Source organism: Alligator sinensis, unplaced genomic scaffold (assembly GCF_000455745.1).
Source record: "Alligator sinensis unplaced genomic scaffold, ASM45574v1 scaffold502_1, whole genome shotgun sequence".
NCBI classification, from domain to species: Eukaryota; Metazoa; Chordata; order Crocodylia; family Alligatoridae; genus Alligator; species Alligator sinensis.
In genome coordinates, this window is record NW_005841896.1 from 1,715,814 (window position 1) to 1,732,534 (window position 16,721).

Genomic DNA, 16,721 nt, shown 5'->3' on the forward strand with positions numbered 1-16,721 from the left:
TGGGAGGAAAAACCTGCAGCATCCTTATAGGCTCAGCAGTGCTACGCTGGCTAGCACTATGGAAGAAAGAGACTTGGGGGTCATCATTGACCACAAGATGAACATGAGCCTTCAGTGCGATGCTGCAGCTAGTAAAGTGACCAAAACGCTGGCTTGCATCCATAGATGCTTCTCAAGCAAATCTCGGGACGTCATTCTCCCCCTGTACTCGGCCTTGGTGAGGCTGCAGCTGGAGTACTGTGTCCAGTTTTGGGCCCCACAATTCAAAAAGGGTGTGGAGAACCTTGAGAGAGTCCAGAGAAGAGCCACGCGCATGATCAGAGGTCAGGAAAACAGACCTTACGACGACAGGCTGAGAGCTATGGGGCTCTTTAGCCTGGAAAAGCGCAGGCTCAGGGGTGATCTGATGGCCACCTATAAGTTTTATCAGGGGTGACCACCAGTATCTGGGGGAACGTTTGTGCACCAGAGTGCCCCAAGGGATGACGAGGTCGAACGGTTATAAACTCCTGCAAGACCGTTTCAGGCTGGACATAAGGAAGAATTTCTTTACTGTCCGAGCCCCCAAGGTCTGGAATGGCCTGCCATCGGAGGTGGTTCAAGCACCTACATTGAACACCTTCAAGAGTAAATTGGATGCTTATCTTGCTGGGATCCTATGACTCCAGCTGACTTCTTGCCCTTCAGGCAGGGGGCTGGACTCGATCTTCCAAGGTCCCTTCCAGCCCTAATGTCTATGAAATCTATGTAAGGAACGATGATGGCACCAAACCAAATGGTCCAGCTGCAGCTGTATGTTCAAAATACAAGGCTCTGAAAGTTGGAGCTCATCTGTTCCATAAGTAGAGGAACTTTAGCTCATCTGTTAAGTGTCACTACAACTGAATTTACTTTTCATCTTCCAAAAGGATTTTTAAAGCTGAAGAATCTTCCAAGAAGGGCAGTGATGCTCTTTCAGGAAATACACAGCATATGTGGGCTCTTTGGGATACATATCATTCATCAGCAATCTGCTTTCAAAGATTTTCTGTTAATTTTTTTCTAGCCACACATGAACTTTCCTTTAATAAAATTAACCAGGTCTGGCGGTGGTGGTGGTTGTTGTATTGTATTTTATTTTATTTTATTTTTTAGAAGCCTAATAAAGTGTTAGGGTTAGCTAACCAAACTTGCCTCAAACAGTCAAGAACAAATCATACAGTGCACAGCCTTTCCCTGCCTTGAACTCTGTGCCCAAACAGAATGACAATGAAAATGTTGCTTTGAAACTAGTTGCATCTCAGCCTTTTTGTCATAATTTGAAGTGTCAAAGCAAAGATTACTTTATACACGGTAGCTGGTCTGGAGGCTTTTTCATGTGTGCAACTTGGCACTTTCCAGGATACTGCCAAAGTGCCATTGGTTTGTTAGTTTATTTGACTCTCTTTCCCAAACCTCTTTAATGAGATTAAAAAAAAAAATTCACGTGAACTTTTTCTTTCTCTTAGACTTTGACGTTCTAACATGGCTCTAGCACTTTGGAAACTTGGCTCCATGTGTGTTTACATAGTATCCAGGAAAGTTGTGATTTGGTTATAATGGGAAGTTGGGGCAGTGGAAGAAGGCTGAGCTTAAACTCTTGACACCAAGTAGAAGAGCTTCATACCAAATACAAATGCCTCCCCCCAAAATTGGCGAAAGGCCAGTTTTTCATATGGGTTGTTTAAATGAACACCTACCCTTAAGCAACCTCAAAATTTATGGCTTCTAGTTTCCAAGCTAGTGCAGTCACCCAGGCAGAGGGCTCTTTATATTACATTGGTTCAATTCCTTCTGTAAACTATCCATGAATGACGAACCCCTTGGCATATGAGACATACATTCTCTGGAACTGAAGTCAAAGGCATCTTGAAAAGACCAATTTAATTATTTTCAAAATATGTTTCCTTTCCTTAATTTGATGCAGTTTCCACTGCAGCTTTAACTCTCTTGCACTGAGGAGGATGCACTTGCCTAACTTAAGCATTGCATGTGATGGGATTATTTGTTGGTTAGTGGGGTTCTTTTATTTCAATTTTGCCACTGTGATCCTTTGCAGAAAGAGAAACACAAGGTAAGAATAGGTTACCCTTGTATGCTGGACAAAGGCAGGCTACAGAGATGTCAGACAGTCTTGACTTTGCAGTTAAGCTTTCTGTACAGTTACTTGCATATTGAATACCTTTGTCAGTTCACATTAATGATATCCAAATGTCTCATTCTAACAGCATCATGTGCATGCTGTTGGAAATAATGCTGATGCAAGCTGTCCAGCTCACTTGGTACAAGTGAAAAAGCTGTTCTTCTCGTAGCTATGGATTTTAAGGTATGAGAAATGAATGTAGCAACTCCTGCGTCATATCTATAATGTATCTAGATGGTGACCAGCACCAGAAACTTCAAAAGAGCGTGGAAGAAGAGGCTTAATCCCAGCAGTTGGGGATTAATTTAATCATGGGGTGTTCAATATCTCCTGTTGAATCTGTTACCATTAGCTTATACCAGTTATCCAACTACACATTTGGACCCCTCTTGAATCCTGTCAGCTTCTTGGCCTCAACAACTTCCTGCAACTTCCGCAACTTCCATCGACTTATGCTTCAAATAGGAAAAGCATTTCCTTTCATACATTTTGAAATTGTCATTTTAAATTTCATTGAACTTTCCCTATCCTCTCATCTTTGAGAATTCCTACTCTCCCTATTTTATAAATGAATCTTCTCTCCATCATTAGTTATTTTATCTATGCTTGTATCCTTTTTGTTCATCTCCTCTCTAACATAAACATTCCCAAACTTTTCATAGCAAAATTTTTTGGGTTTTTTTGCCCCCCCAATTAATTTGCTGTTATCTTAGGGACCTGGATATGGAATTAGACATCTGGTTGTGCATATTGGTAGGTTTAGAGTAGTGCAGGAAATAAGTCGACCATCTTAGATTTTGGACCACAAATAAATGTGAGTGAAGCAACAAGGAAAATTCTTGAAAACTTAATGGGCCTCTGTAAGAGACAGATGTGTGTAGGAAATCCATTGCGTGCGAGATGGCTGGAAAATATGCCCATTTTAAAGAAGTGCAGCCCTTTTCCCATTCTTACCACAGTAAGCCTCTTGTTTGTCCCCTTCATAAAAAAAATAAATTCTGCATAATTGTTCCTCCTATACACGTAATTGATTCAGAGTACATACTGGAATTGCTGATTCCAGAATGTTTTAGAGAAGACCACTGCTAGAACCAGATAATTCTTTGAATAAAAGCAGCCACTAACATTCACATAGCACTTCCACAAAGTGCTCCCCACTTTCCTCATCAATCCATTCATATTCACTGCTGTTTCCCTATGCCAATTAGCTTTAATTTTTACTATACACAGTGACATCAACAGCCAATCGGTGTATAGAATAGCCAGGTTTTTAGTGTGCCTATAAACTACAGAAAATTGTCCTTGGAAAAACTCCTGCTTTCAGATTGGCTGACGACAATAGACATGGTTAAGTTCAGGGTAAGAGCCATTAAACATAATTACTACCACAGGGTAAAAGTTTAATTGTGTTAAATTTTAAATCTGCATAGTCTAAGCTTATTTACAAGCTGGCTGGATCCCCTCATTACATAAAGAGATATAAATCTGTACTTAAAAATTGCTGTCTTCTAACTTTGTGGGGGAGGGCAGGTTTTTTTTTAAAGCCTGGTTTTAAAAAAACTCCTTTATCTCCAAGTCATGTTTTTGCTGGTGGTATCATGCCAGTTAAAATCACCTAAGTACTGCAGACTTTTTGATGCATTTCTCTAGTACGCCTGCACTCTGCTTAAATGACAAGCTTCCTTCCGCTATGAAGAAAATATATCTAGGGGACAATGTGTGTGGCTGTTTTACCAAGGAATATATTGATGGTCAATAGAGAATTGATATGTGAGCTACAAGTTATAGTAGAATCAGACTAAAAACAGGCCTTGGATTTCTCCTAGGATAAAGCATTTTATCCTAGGATCCTGCAGATGGAGAAGCTCATTGTCCCGTGTTAAGTACCTGTGAAATATCCGAATTAGTACTTTGCCCTGGGACAATAGTGGCTAATTCGAGTTAATTGCCATTCAGGCTGCATGTGTAAATGACTGTCCCTCCCCTGTTGGATGCCAGTCCCCAGGTAACCCCAGCATTTAACATCTGTGTGGGGTTTTTTAGCTTTAGTGAATATACAGATCTAAAAAGCTCCCTAATTTTAATCCTATTTTTCAGGGAAGTGCCAGAATGAGGGCTTTATCGCACCTTCACTTCAACTGCAAATTATTGGATTCATAGATTCATAGATGTTAGGGTCGGAAGGTACCTCAATAGATCATCCTGCATAGGCAGGGAAGAGTGCTGGGTCTAGATGACCCCAGCTAGATGCATATCCAACCTCCTCTTGAAGACCCCCCTGGATGGTTGGATGGTAGCAACCTTTTTAAAGTTGGGTGTTAGGATATAACCCTGGCCTGGAAGGGAGCAACTTTTGCAACTGCCACAAGAGCACTTAACATGTGCTGTACTCCTTGAACTTGCAGCTGCTTGATTTTTTTTTTTTTAACTGCACTTAGCATTAAATTGAACATGCGATGCCACCCTGATTGTGAAATAGTCATCTGTATAGAAAGGATTGTGGGGAATATCTGCAGCTCAATAGAAGGAAAGAAGTTTAACACACTGACTAGCTGGAAGTTATGCTTATGTCGACATTAGAAAACAACTGATTTCAGCTGGCCAGAACATAAGCTGCAGGTCTCTTGCAAACATTCAGTACAGTTAAACAATCTGTTTGCCTTCAGCCCCCTGAAAAGAGACAGGTGAATCAAGTGCCAAATACATTTTTCATGTTTCTTAAGCTAACTGTTTAAATAGTTAAGTGAACATCTGTCCAAACTTCCCCATCATTTCCATTTAGAGGAGTATCCTATTTGAAACATGAAGAAAAGCGCCTGCTTAACAATGCAAATGGTGCTGTCTGGGGCCCCTTTATTTTGTTTAATCTAGATTGAGCTCTGCACAACTGTGATGCTAATGAATAATGGATATTTGATGGCTGCACATGCAGCAGTACCATGCCTGGAACAAATCTAGGATTAAGTTTCCCTTTTTCCTCTACCAGATATATTGGGCTGGTTCACTCAGGTTAGCTGTTCTTGCTGTGGTGTTTTTGGAGGGGTGAGTTTTCATGTTTTTTGTGACTTGGTCATTCTAAAATTGTAAATACCCTTGTACTCCCAATCTGCTGGTTTTGCAAGGGAACCAAAACAGATGACTGTCCCTGCTGGTCTGAAAGGTCCTGTTTATACAGTGGGAGGAGACGGTAACAATGAGGAGTGATCGAGGCATGCTTTTGTGTTACTGAGCAAAATAACTGTGAATGGAGGAAAACCAAATTGGAGGCTAGAATCTCCTTGTACAGTCTGTCTCAAATAAAGGACTTCATATAACCACACTAGCCCTGGAGCTTTCCAGCACCTTCTGTTCCAGTTTGCTACTGATCCACATTCTTCCTTAGAAATCTCCCTGCCCAACTGTGAGAGCAGAAGCAAAAGAGAGGATGCTTTCTAATATGTATTTAACTTGCAGTGCAGGGAAGTTAGGGCCTGTGTTGTGTGGTGTCATAAGGTGAACATGTTTCCATTTGCCTTATGTTAGGTTATACAGACTTAAATGCTCTGCCATTTTGCTTTGTTAGGTTTTCCGACCCAATATGGTGAAGTCTTAAAGCAAGATTATATAGCTCTTATATCACTCCTTTATGAGATTTCTGTATAGCCACTGTACTATAGGCTTTTAGTGAGGTAGCAGGAGAAAATGTCTAGCCTCCCAAAGAAAATTGTTCTTTTTTATTTCTTCTTAGAATTCCAGGAGCTGCTTGTTCAGGAATAACAGAAGAATGATGGATGTGTACTTTAACACGTGACACAAGAAATAAGATTTTACATTATCTACCAAAAAAACCCCAAACAGTTGGGGGGAGGGGGGTTAGTTTTGAGGATCATACCACTTCAGGGATCATGCTCCACAGATCAGTAGCATTGATAAAGTGAGCAAATTACAGGCTGAGAGAGCCCAGCATAGGTTGAAAACCTTTGGCTGCTAACTGATCCTCTTCTACATCTCCTGTCCAGGTAGGCAGATTGCATAAATTAATGTATTTAGAGAGGCATGAGTTTTTCATAGGCTTCAGCCTACTTCATCTGAATGAGTGAGTTTATAAGGTGCTGCCCTGTATTGCCTTCTGCTGAATTTGAGACAGCTAGCTATCTCTCTCCTACTTAGGTACTTATGAAAATAGCTAGCACCTTCATTCACGAGATCCAGCTTCAAAACTTTGAGAGATGCCAAATATGTTCAATATTTGGGGAAAGTGTTACAAGCATGTGTTTGTACACACAGCTAATGATTAGTATGAGAGAGGTGTTTTCCATATTGCTTCAAGAATAAGGTTAAATCTCAAGCTGTCTTCTAAATAGAAATGAACTAACCACATGTATGTTGATTGTTCACAATCTACAGCTGAAACTTCTGCTTCATGAACTACATTGCATGCAACTGAAAACTGATTTTAATGGCTTTAATTTAGAAGTGCGGTGGTGCCTATCACCAAGGAGTGGTTCTGGCTTATAGGTCTGCAGGGACTTGTTTTTGAGGGTCAGAGCTGGGGGAGTGATACTGTAGCTTTCGGTTATCCCCCTGAGGGAGCTGTAACAGCAGCAGACATCTGGGGAGACAGATAGGGACAGCCAAGATGAAAATGGCAAAGCTTCCAGTGCTGAAGGGCTATCTTCAAGGATCCGGGAGCTGAAGTGGAACAGTTCAACATGCCGTTTGTGCCTTGGTGTAAGAGCTTAGCTGGCTCCCAGGAGGATAGGGTTAGGAGCGGAGGTGGGGAAGTGAGAAGAAAAACCTGTAAAGTGGCTGTGTAAAACATGAATGCATGCTGCTTTTTATGCAGGAGATAAGTTAGTGTCTTCGTGAGCTGTGGCTTTGTCTGCTAGAGGTGGCAAAGTTTGCAAGTCTCCTGCACTTTTGCCCCACACAGCTAGGTTACTGATGGTCTCGGTCAGTCCGTTTGCTCACAGTGAAGAGCAAATGGGGCAAGAATGCAGAGGAAAGAAAGCAAGATATGCAGAGAACAAGCCCTGCTACTCCAGATAACCAGAGAGTTTGTTGTGACTGAAATTTTGTGAGCCCCAAAATAGCATTCTAGGTGTTTAATGTTTTTCTCCATTAGCCAGTAAATTAGCCCTAGGCTCACGAGCTGAGTGAAGTTTCATCTCAACAGGCAGAGCTTGCTCACCAGGCAGTTTTATCCCAAGTTCCTGAACACTGGTTGGTCAGCGAAATGGAGACGGCAACTTCTATTTATTGGTGCAATACAGTATTTGATACTGCTAATTACACTTAATTAGTCCTTCCACCATTTAATTAAAATGGCTTCTAATGATTGTGCTTCTTTGGCAGGCTCTTTGGTACCACCGGGAATTGTGCTGCTTGCAGTAAACTGATCCCTGCCTTTGAGATGGTGATGAGGGCCAGAGATAATGTTTACCATTTGGACTGCTTTGCCTGCCAGCTCTGCAACCAGCGGTGAGGACACAGTTATTATACAACCCCCCCACCACAAAAACAAAACAAAATGCCACACAAACTAATTTGTTTTTTGCCCACGGAACAGGAAAATCTGTGTGATCTGCACTGCTTTTCTGAGACTTTCAAGCAGGAGGAACTCTCCAGCTAGAACTGGTTGAGTTGTCTTTTTGTGTAGTTACCTGCACAATACCTGTCTACCCTGCAGTCCTTTTGCTTGTGGTAGCTCCTTACCATCAGTAGGTTTTTGGTGGGTGAGAAGATTGCACATTTGGATTCAGTGTGCACTACACAGCTGCTCTGAAGTTACATGAATAGTATCTGAGTTCTTTTAGCATCTAGCTTGTCTGCTGAACATCCGTTGATAGAGGATTTTGTTTTGCCTGTGTGCTTTTTAACTCAGGTTTGCTTAAAATCAGTCTTGTAATAGACCCAGAAGGCAGGGACAAGAGAGAGATTTAAGGCAAGCCCTTTCCAAGTTGAGGAACAATTCCCTTCCATTTTCTGCTTAATTACTGTAATTAGGCATGCTTGTGGTATAACCCAAAATGAGATTCATTCAAATAATAACTGAAGGATGTACAATAAAGGAACATGTGAATTCTGCCTTACTTACTGGTGTCCATAGCTGACTGGATGTCAGGACTGCTATGACAAGGTTTTAGGGCTCAGCTTTCTCTTGTGACCTTAGTAGAACTGAGTTTGAGTCCTGGAAATCCGCTGCAGTACATGCAGCACATTCTCCCCTTCAGAAACATGAGTCTGTTTTTTAAACTTCTGATGTTCCTCTCAATTACAACAGGACTGAAATACTTGCTACATTTTAGTTAAGCAGGGGGAATGATAACTGTTCAATGCACAAAGGCCAGATGTACTTTGGATTCTGTCTTGGGAGTTGAGAGGTGTTTTGCTGATTGCTGGGTCAAGTAGGCAGCTCTAATACCTACTTTATTTGTGAAGTATGTGTTAGGAAAAGGAGATGCAGGTAGGTGGTGCAGCTCTTGGTGTGTTCAGGGGAGTTCAGTGCTACTTGCTTCAAAGCCAATATTTTTCTTTAAAATTTATAACTTTTCTTGTTTACTACCCTGAAATCTGTCAGTATGGGACACTTAGGGGAGGGGGGAAGCACTGTAAAATGTGTGTATGGCAAAGTACGCACCTCCATGCACAATGCCCCGCCAGCTCCGTATTGGATTGGTGAGAATGCACAAAAATACTGGGACTGACTTTCTCTCCTCAAGCTAATTTTCCACCAGTGTAAGTTGTTGAAGTAAATGGAGCTGTGCCCAGCCACTACAACAGTGCACATGAGAGCAGGATCAAGAACTCAGTATGTAGTTTGGGTGGCTTTAATTGAAGTCACTGTATCAAGCACAAAGCTGGTATTACTTGTTTTGGGTAGAATGCCTTCCTATTAATGCTGGCAACTGTAATAAATCAAGCTGTCTAATTTGATAGGTTATTCCACTGTGGTTACAGTGACATCTAGTGGCTATTGTGTTTGGACAGAGACAAACTTGAAGACAAATTACATCAAAGTACATTGGTACCTGGTCTTGCTAATCCTGTCTTTTTAAATATGCTTCTGACATACTGTTACTGCCATTCAGAAGCTCAGAGAAGCCCATTCACCTTGTGACCATGCCAGCAGGTGGCAAGCACTTTATTCCACCCACCCTACTCCTGAGAAGGTGCTCATAATAGGGCCTAATGTCCCAAGCCAGAGTTTCCAGTTGTGCTTTCTTCCTGGTTCCTCAAATATTGTACCAAGCATTTCAGTTGCAGGCTTCATCATCTAGAGCTCACTGATCCCAAGCACTGGCACACAGGAAAATGGTGATCCAGCTATCAGACCTAGTTTAGACTGTGGGATTGACTAGCAAGGTTAAGGTTAGGGGAGACAAGTAACTAACTTGCAAGTAATCCTAACTACCCCATTTCCCTAAGCAGAAGGAAGATATCAGACTGTAATTGCACTCCTAGTTGGCTAAAACTGAATTTAAATAATGGCTGTGCTTTCCTTGGGAGTTCACAAAAAAACATTTTATAGAGAAAAGCACCACATAAGTTTTCATTGTGAAGGATAAGTTTTATTTCATTCTCTTCTTTTCAACACAGCCCTACAGAGCAAAGAAATACAGAACACTATTCTCCCTTCATTCTGCTCCTGGTAGCATACAGTTAAGACCTATCCTGCTTGCAAGTGCTTTGGTACTCTTTCCAAGACTGTCCTCACACAAGAGGAGGACAGGTACTTGCCATAGTCAGGACAGAACAACAGTGTAGTGCAAAGAGGCCTAAACTTTTGATTTGGGGTTGTTGTTTTTTTTGAGAACTGGGATCACATTTTTGCCTGAAGACATGTCACACAGGCAGTGCTGGGGCCTATGGCTGTATCATGCTATGGCTCAAACTTGAAGAATCCAAAGTCTTGTGCAAGTTCTCAGGAGATGTTTTTCTAAAGCCTTAATGGTAAGAGTATCATGGAGTCACTTGTTCCCAAGACATTGGTCACATTTTGAAATGCAATAGAAATAAATCTGATGTTCAGTCTGGACATAATTGAAAGATACAACATCAGGGCTGGGCTTTGAGGAAAGGCTTTGAATGTATAGCCAGTTCTCCCCTGGTCCCAGATGCATAGCTAGCTATTAAGACACCCTGGGCCAGTGGAAGGGGAAATGCTGTTCTGCTGATTTGCGGAAGGTAGGGAACCTTACCTGCCATGGTGGGCTCCCTGCACACTGGCAGCAGCACAGGCTCAGACTACTGTGGCTGCAGAATGGGCTTCCCATATCCCAGGTGAAGCTGCCCCACTACAGGGGCTTCTTGGGATGGTCATCATTCTGGCATCCTCTGTAAGTCGGTGCTGGGGGCTGGTGCCCCATTCACCCACCCCCTGGTTACACTACTCTGTTGCCCTATAAATTTGTCCCCTTTTGCATCAAAGCTGAACAGTAAGATTCTGTTGGAACATTTGCTTCTACTTTTAGCATGGTGGTCATAATACAAGAGTAGGAAACACTTTTTAAACATTATGCGATCTGAAACGTTTGTCATTTCTCCTCTCCAGAGCACATTGCTGCTGTTTAGACTTCAGCAGTATTTCTCTGCCTTAACTCCACGTTCCTTTTTTAAATGGTGTGGGTTCCATCTTTGTGGTGCTCTGATCTCTGCTGAGACTTGCTCAGTGAGACAGGTCTTTCTGAAGGGGGGCCACTTTGCATTTGAAAGCTCAGTTCTTTTCTCTTTGTGCATTGCCCTGCGGAAAGTTGCCAGGTGTACACAAGTGGAACAGAGTGGGAAGCTGGCCTACTAAATCTTCTATTGTTGGTGAAGATGCCCGAGAAGGAAAAGACCCAGTTTTCCACTGGGTCCTGGCTGAGTGTGCAGGACTGACAGTTAAAAGAAAAAAAGTCCTCGGTGTTATAAATTCTGAGACACAAACTTGGGGACCTCATGATGCCAATTTTGATCAATTTTTTCAAAGTAAAACCACACACAAAACTTTTATGAATCAATTCCTAGGCTTTTTATTCCCACCCCACCTTGCAGCAGTAAACCCCAGTTAGGTCTAACAAAAGGCAGCTGTTGGTTGTAATAGTGACAGGACTTCAGTTTGCATTACTTCTCCTCAGGTTTTAAGTTCTCAATTTAACATAATAGTAAGTAACAGGGAATAAGCAGCTGTGTCTTTACTTTAAATTGAGCAAAACCTTTGGTGGGGCTGTAACTTTCATAAGAATGTGCACAGGGCTGCTTTTTAACTTCAGTCTCATCTTAGATGAGCAGCTTTTATCTCTCTTCTGTACTACAAATTGTTAGGTAGTTAAATTTTCAGAACCACTATACAGAGCACAGACTTGCAGCATGCTTAGTTTAAGTCATAAAATAAGAAAGCCACAACTTTACGGTCTTCCTATGCAAGGAATCAGCTGACCCATAGGAGAGGCTGGGATGTTGTAGGGCTTACATAAAGGAACATCTCTCTTGTAATGTAATATGTCTAGCCTCATGCAAAAACTCTAGCTCTAAAAATATTCCATCCAGTCCCTGGGAAGAAGCAGATTTTGGCAACTTAAAATGAATTTGCTGAGGAAGGAATTATCTTGCATTTGTGGACTCTGTTGTGCATAGGGTCTGTGTTCTTCCTCCCATACCCCTGACTAAAATCCTTGTCTTCTTAAAATTGCTGTTTACTGCTTCCTTACAGGACAGGTACTTACTGTGTCTGCCCTTCTGAACTGGCCTTAGCATGGATGAACTTAGCCTTCTGTACCTGCTCAAAAGGCTACAGTAGAGGATGCTATTCTGTCTTGCTCTGCTATGACCCGCTTTGCCTGGGTTGAGACAAAATTTGTCCTTGAACAGGAATCCACTGAAATTTAAAAACTATACACACACCCAGATTAGCCTGCATGTGTGCAGCAAACAGGAAGTATGAAGAGGTCATTGGCTGTCAATTTGAACCTTTTCAGCATTATATGTGGAACTTTTTTTTACATTAATTGTCAAATAAAATTGCTAAATATCACAAGCCCCTCTGTCAACTTTAATACAAATAGAACAATTTACATGGTATATAGAGAACATTATGCTCCTCTCAGTGAAGATAAAGGTTAAGAGTCTAGCCATCAGGAAATTTCTATTTATTGTTCTGTACTGTACATAAGGGTGTGAAGAAGGACTTAATAGCCCGTCATTGCCTATAAATTAGTGTAAATACAGCCTCACCTCAAAGGCTATGGAAATATGAATACCAAAGAATGCCTCATTTTTCCCGTGTAATAAAACCTCTCTGACTTTCCTGTTTGTGTTCTGGAAAGTCTTGTCAATTGGGGCAAATTTCTTTCATCCTCCTGTCAAATTATTCTTAGTTATAGTAATGTCCTGGGGCTTCAGCTGGAATGAAGCCCTTTGTGCTAAATTCTGCACAAGCCTGGTGTGAAGCTGCCTCTATCCCAGATTACAGTCTCAGTAGGCAGCACAAACAAAGGTTGGAGGGATGGGAGGGAGGGGTTAAATGGCTGACCCAGGCTCACCTAGAGGATTGGTCACCAAAAACTACAACACAGCTCTCCTGGTTCCCAGATCAGTCTTTATCCACAGAACTGCCCCCTCCAATTCTCATCTGAGGGGCAAAACTGATGATGTCCTTTATAACCCATCTAGAATGTTACTCTTGTGTCATTTTTCCCCTTCGGTATAGAGCCACCAGGTTAAAAAAACAATTACGTTTTAGATATCTGATTTTTTTTTTTCCCTTTACATTTCAGATTTTGTGTGGGAGACAAATTTTTCCTGAAGAACAACATGATCTTGTGTCAGATGGACTATGAGGAAGGGCAGCTTAACGGAAGCTTTGAATCCCAAGTTCAATAACGAACCCTGCTTCACTGAAGCACTGTGGGATGGACGTTCGACCACACGAGCAGTGAGGGGCGTCTGTCAGCTTGCCTGCAATATTTTTTTAATTCTTGGTCCAGAAAGGACTATATACATTGTAGTACTTTTCCCCCTTCCGCCCCCCCAACACAAAGCAGTTACAATTTTAGATGTACAGTTGTGCCTGCTTAGCTGAGCACTGCATTGCCTGTATGTTTGTGAGTTTTTGAGGTCTGGGGGAGGGCTCTGTACAGTCTGTTTTCTGTATATAAACTGGAACATTTATTTTATGAAAAATGTAATGCAATTTTATTACTGGTGTGAATTAAAAATTATGAATGTTTCCTGGTCATCTTGGTTGTGATTTTGTTTCTAACAGTCAAGGGTGGAGGGAGGGCAGGAAGAGGGCAGCATATAAGATATAATAATATATAAAATATATCTATTTAATATCATTATATATTATATTATAAATATAAATGCATGTATTTTATTGTGTGTGTATGACACACAATTCCCTGGAAATCGCACAAAATAAAATCACAGGAAAGAGTCTAAAGAAACTCAAAAATAGTTGAGGAGGAAGTGCTGGTCTGAAACCTAAGCCTCTTGATTGGAACCAAATCAATATTAATCTCCAAAATAACAACTGCCTAAAAAGAGAGGAAACGTGTGAGGGCTCCGGAGTATCTTCATATCCCTGATCAATCCCCACAGAGACTACTATAAATAATGTGTTCAATTGTTGACTATGGGCACTGGTCTCTTTCTTCTTATGCATCAATTCAGACAGCAGTGTGATGACCAAGAACCCTACTGACACATTACTATACAGTATCTCTCTAGTTTGAATCCCAGTGAATGGAATCGCAGCAGCCCTGACAACAGGTGGTCAATGACCAATCAGACTATTCATTTCAAGGCTTTGATTAAGGGTTTAATGTTTTGATACAGGGCATCAGCTTCCCAAGTAACAGGCACCAAAATATTTGATGCCAAGGACTTCAAATGAAACCTACTTTTGAACTTACACCACCTGTTTAATGGACTCCTCTGGTTATTGCGTACTAGGTGCTTAGACCTCCCACACAACAAAAGCTGTTTGATTTTTTTTTCTTTTCTTTTTTTTGGTTTATCTTTGGTCAGCTTTAAACAGCTGCTATAGAACAGCTCTGAATCCTGTTCAACCTACTGTACTCTGCTATTTTACAGGCTTACACAATTCATGTGCAATGCTTGTTACTATACCAAGGAAGTTTTACGTCCATCTAGGATCCCTGTTATATAAGTGCAGGTAGCACTTGAGAAGAATAACTGAACAAATACTTAAATTCTACTTGTGCTTGTCTCCTGCTGCTGTTTTTTTCCCCTTCTGTTCCTGATCTGTAAAGAAGTACCAATATAGCTTTAAATATTAAACTACCAGTCCTGAATCAAATGCAGCTTGTTTTCTCAGCACTGCAAATACTATATATGGATTTTGGACTTTCATACCTATTGCTGTACATCTAGACCTCAACCTGGGGGAGGAGGGAAAAGAGAACACCACCTGAAACCTAAAAGAAACCCTGAGCTTTTACTAATGGACTAATAAACTACAACACATAGCCTGGAACCCCTCTTGATAGCTCATTCTCATTTTTCTGGAGGCAACTGTTTTCAAATTGGGATGGCCTATTGAAAAAACTGTTTGGTCTTACCCCGTTCCTTGTCTATAGGTGTCTTTTTAGCAAATCACTGCTCCATTTGGTATTAATTAGTCCAACTTAGCAATATTTCAGCAGAGATGCTGAGGAGTAAATAGTTTCCTTACACTACCACTTTACTGCATGATCATATGGGGACTTCTAGTTACAGTGAAGGAAACTTCTTCACTCATGCAACTCAAACTGTATTTGTCTCTTGAATTTAAAAGGGCTACTATATCCAGGCTAACCCATCTCCCATCTTTTAAGTGCACTAAATTCACAGGAAAATTGGTATCTGTGGTTCCTTTCATAATCCAAAATGGCTGCATTTGTATAATGGGATATCTTTTTTAATAGAAATGGCAGGAATTTCAGCTTTGTTAGCTCCCCTGTCAGATCTACCTGAGGTTTGGTGCCAGTCAAGGAATTTCCTTTAAGAACCAGTACTTACCCTCACTAGGAAACATGGACTTTTTAAATTATGTAGTGTAACAGCCTTTCACAAAAAGAAGCATGGAAAATGTATTTTTGAAAGATTTGCCAAGGTATCTGGCTGCTAGTTTCACTTACCCATTCCCATCCTATAGTGACAATGAAGGTAGCCACTAGCGCAAAGCATTAAGGAAAAAATATATCCAGTTGCTTTTAGGTTGTTTAGAACTTTGGCTTAATAAAATGGCTGTTTCCTGTATAGAGAGATTCCTTCGTACAAATCGGAATCCTTTCTCTATGCTAAGACTACCAGCCTGTTGAGCCCTCCCACAGGTGCCTTGTAAGGCCACATGATTGTATCTTGTACTGAAATAGTTGGCACATAAAAAGAATAAATGTGTCTTGTTCAGAAAGTTCTCTCTGGACACATGGGAACGTTTTCCTTCTGAATCATATTTTCTACTGACAAAGCATTCACAGAGCCTTTAAGATAAAGTAACAAAACTGTAGCTTGCTGTTCCTGCTGCACACAACTCCTGCCTGGGTTCAGATTTAACTGAAGTGAGTTTTAGGATAAAGTTCTTCCCTTACCAAAAATACCATTAAAATGTCTTTTCTACCATCTTGTTTATAATTGAATGAATTAAGAGGGGTGTTTAGTGGCAGCGTATGACGCAGCAAATGCAACCTGGCACCCCTCTTGAGACTATAGGCTGATATCAGATGAAGGTGACATCCAAAAACAAAAACGGGGTTTAGATTGATGAGTGGATTAGGTTCCGTGTAGACTAAAAACTACAAGGCAAGATTTAAAGAAATTCACAGAACGCTGACCGAAATAGCTACAAATAGCAAGATGCTGTTTAGGAGCGGGATCTGGGCTAAAAGTAAAGTAGTAGAAACAAAAACATTGCTACGGAGATTGGGGGTGTTAGAAAAACTAATGAATGTGTTAGATATAAACAGCAAAAAGGAGATAACCCCTATTTGAGACTTGGTGGATGTGTCCTAATCAAAGAACTAAGTTTTCTTGAAGTTCAGAAGCTAAACATATTAACATCTTTTTTTAGTACCACTTCACTTCCTGGTTTCATGGGGAAGTGACACCATGTCGCATGTTGTCAATGATTGCTCACTGCTCAAGTTCAGCGGCAGGCTACAAGAACTGCACGTGGCCACTGAGGATGCTATCACACAGCTCAGTGATTACGTACACAGTGACTGACTAACACACACAATAGCATTAGTATCTCTCCACTGGTGGCAGGGCAAAGAAAATCCTTGGAAAAGGTACAATCTACCTGTGCCCCACAAAGACACCGTCCTTAAGTTCTCATCCTGCCTGTTTTTTTATACTTTTCAGTCTGGACAAATTCAGATTGTAAAGAGAAGGCGCAGCTGCAGAATGTAGCAGCTGAGGCATTAGCTGGTCTGGACCAGATCTCTTGAGTGTACACCAACTGGTGATGTGCAAAAAGGAAGTGAGGAAGCAGTTGCATCAGTGCTCAGAATTCAGAGTATTATATCATGGAAGGATAGTGGTACATAACAAGACTTGGAAGGATTGATTGTAGCCTTTCTTGTGAGACACTCTT

At 41.2% G+C, this 16,721-nt stretch overlaps 1 protein-coding gene across 8 annotated transcripts in view; it reads left to right on the top strand.

Moving 5' to 3' along the window:
- The window catches only part of LMO1 (LIM domain only 1), a 99,846-nt gene extending 86,502 nt beyond the window's left edge, over window positions 1–13,344 (top strand). For 7 of the 8 annotated variants that reach the window (XM_006018226.3, XM_006018222.3, XM_006018221.3 and 4 more), the window contains 2 exons: window positions 7,496–7,621; window positions 12,898–13,343. In XM_006018226.3, the coding sequence (XP_006018288.1) occupies window positions 7,496–7,621; window positions 12,898–13,003 (232 nt within the window). In that variant the 3' untranslated portion in view covers window positions 13,004–13,343. Of the gene's footprint in view, window positions 1–7,495; window positions 7,622–12,897 lie in introns of all 8 variants that reach the window. The other variant, XM_014517211.2, reaches the window with a different exon arrangement.
- Window positions 13,345–16,721: the final 3,377 nt, after the last annotated feature.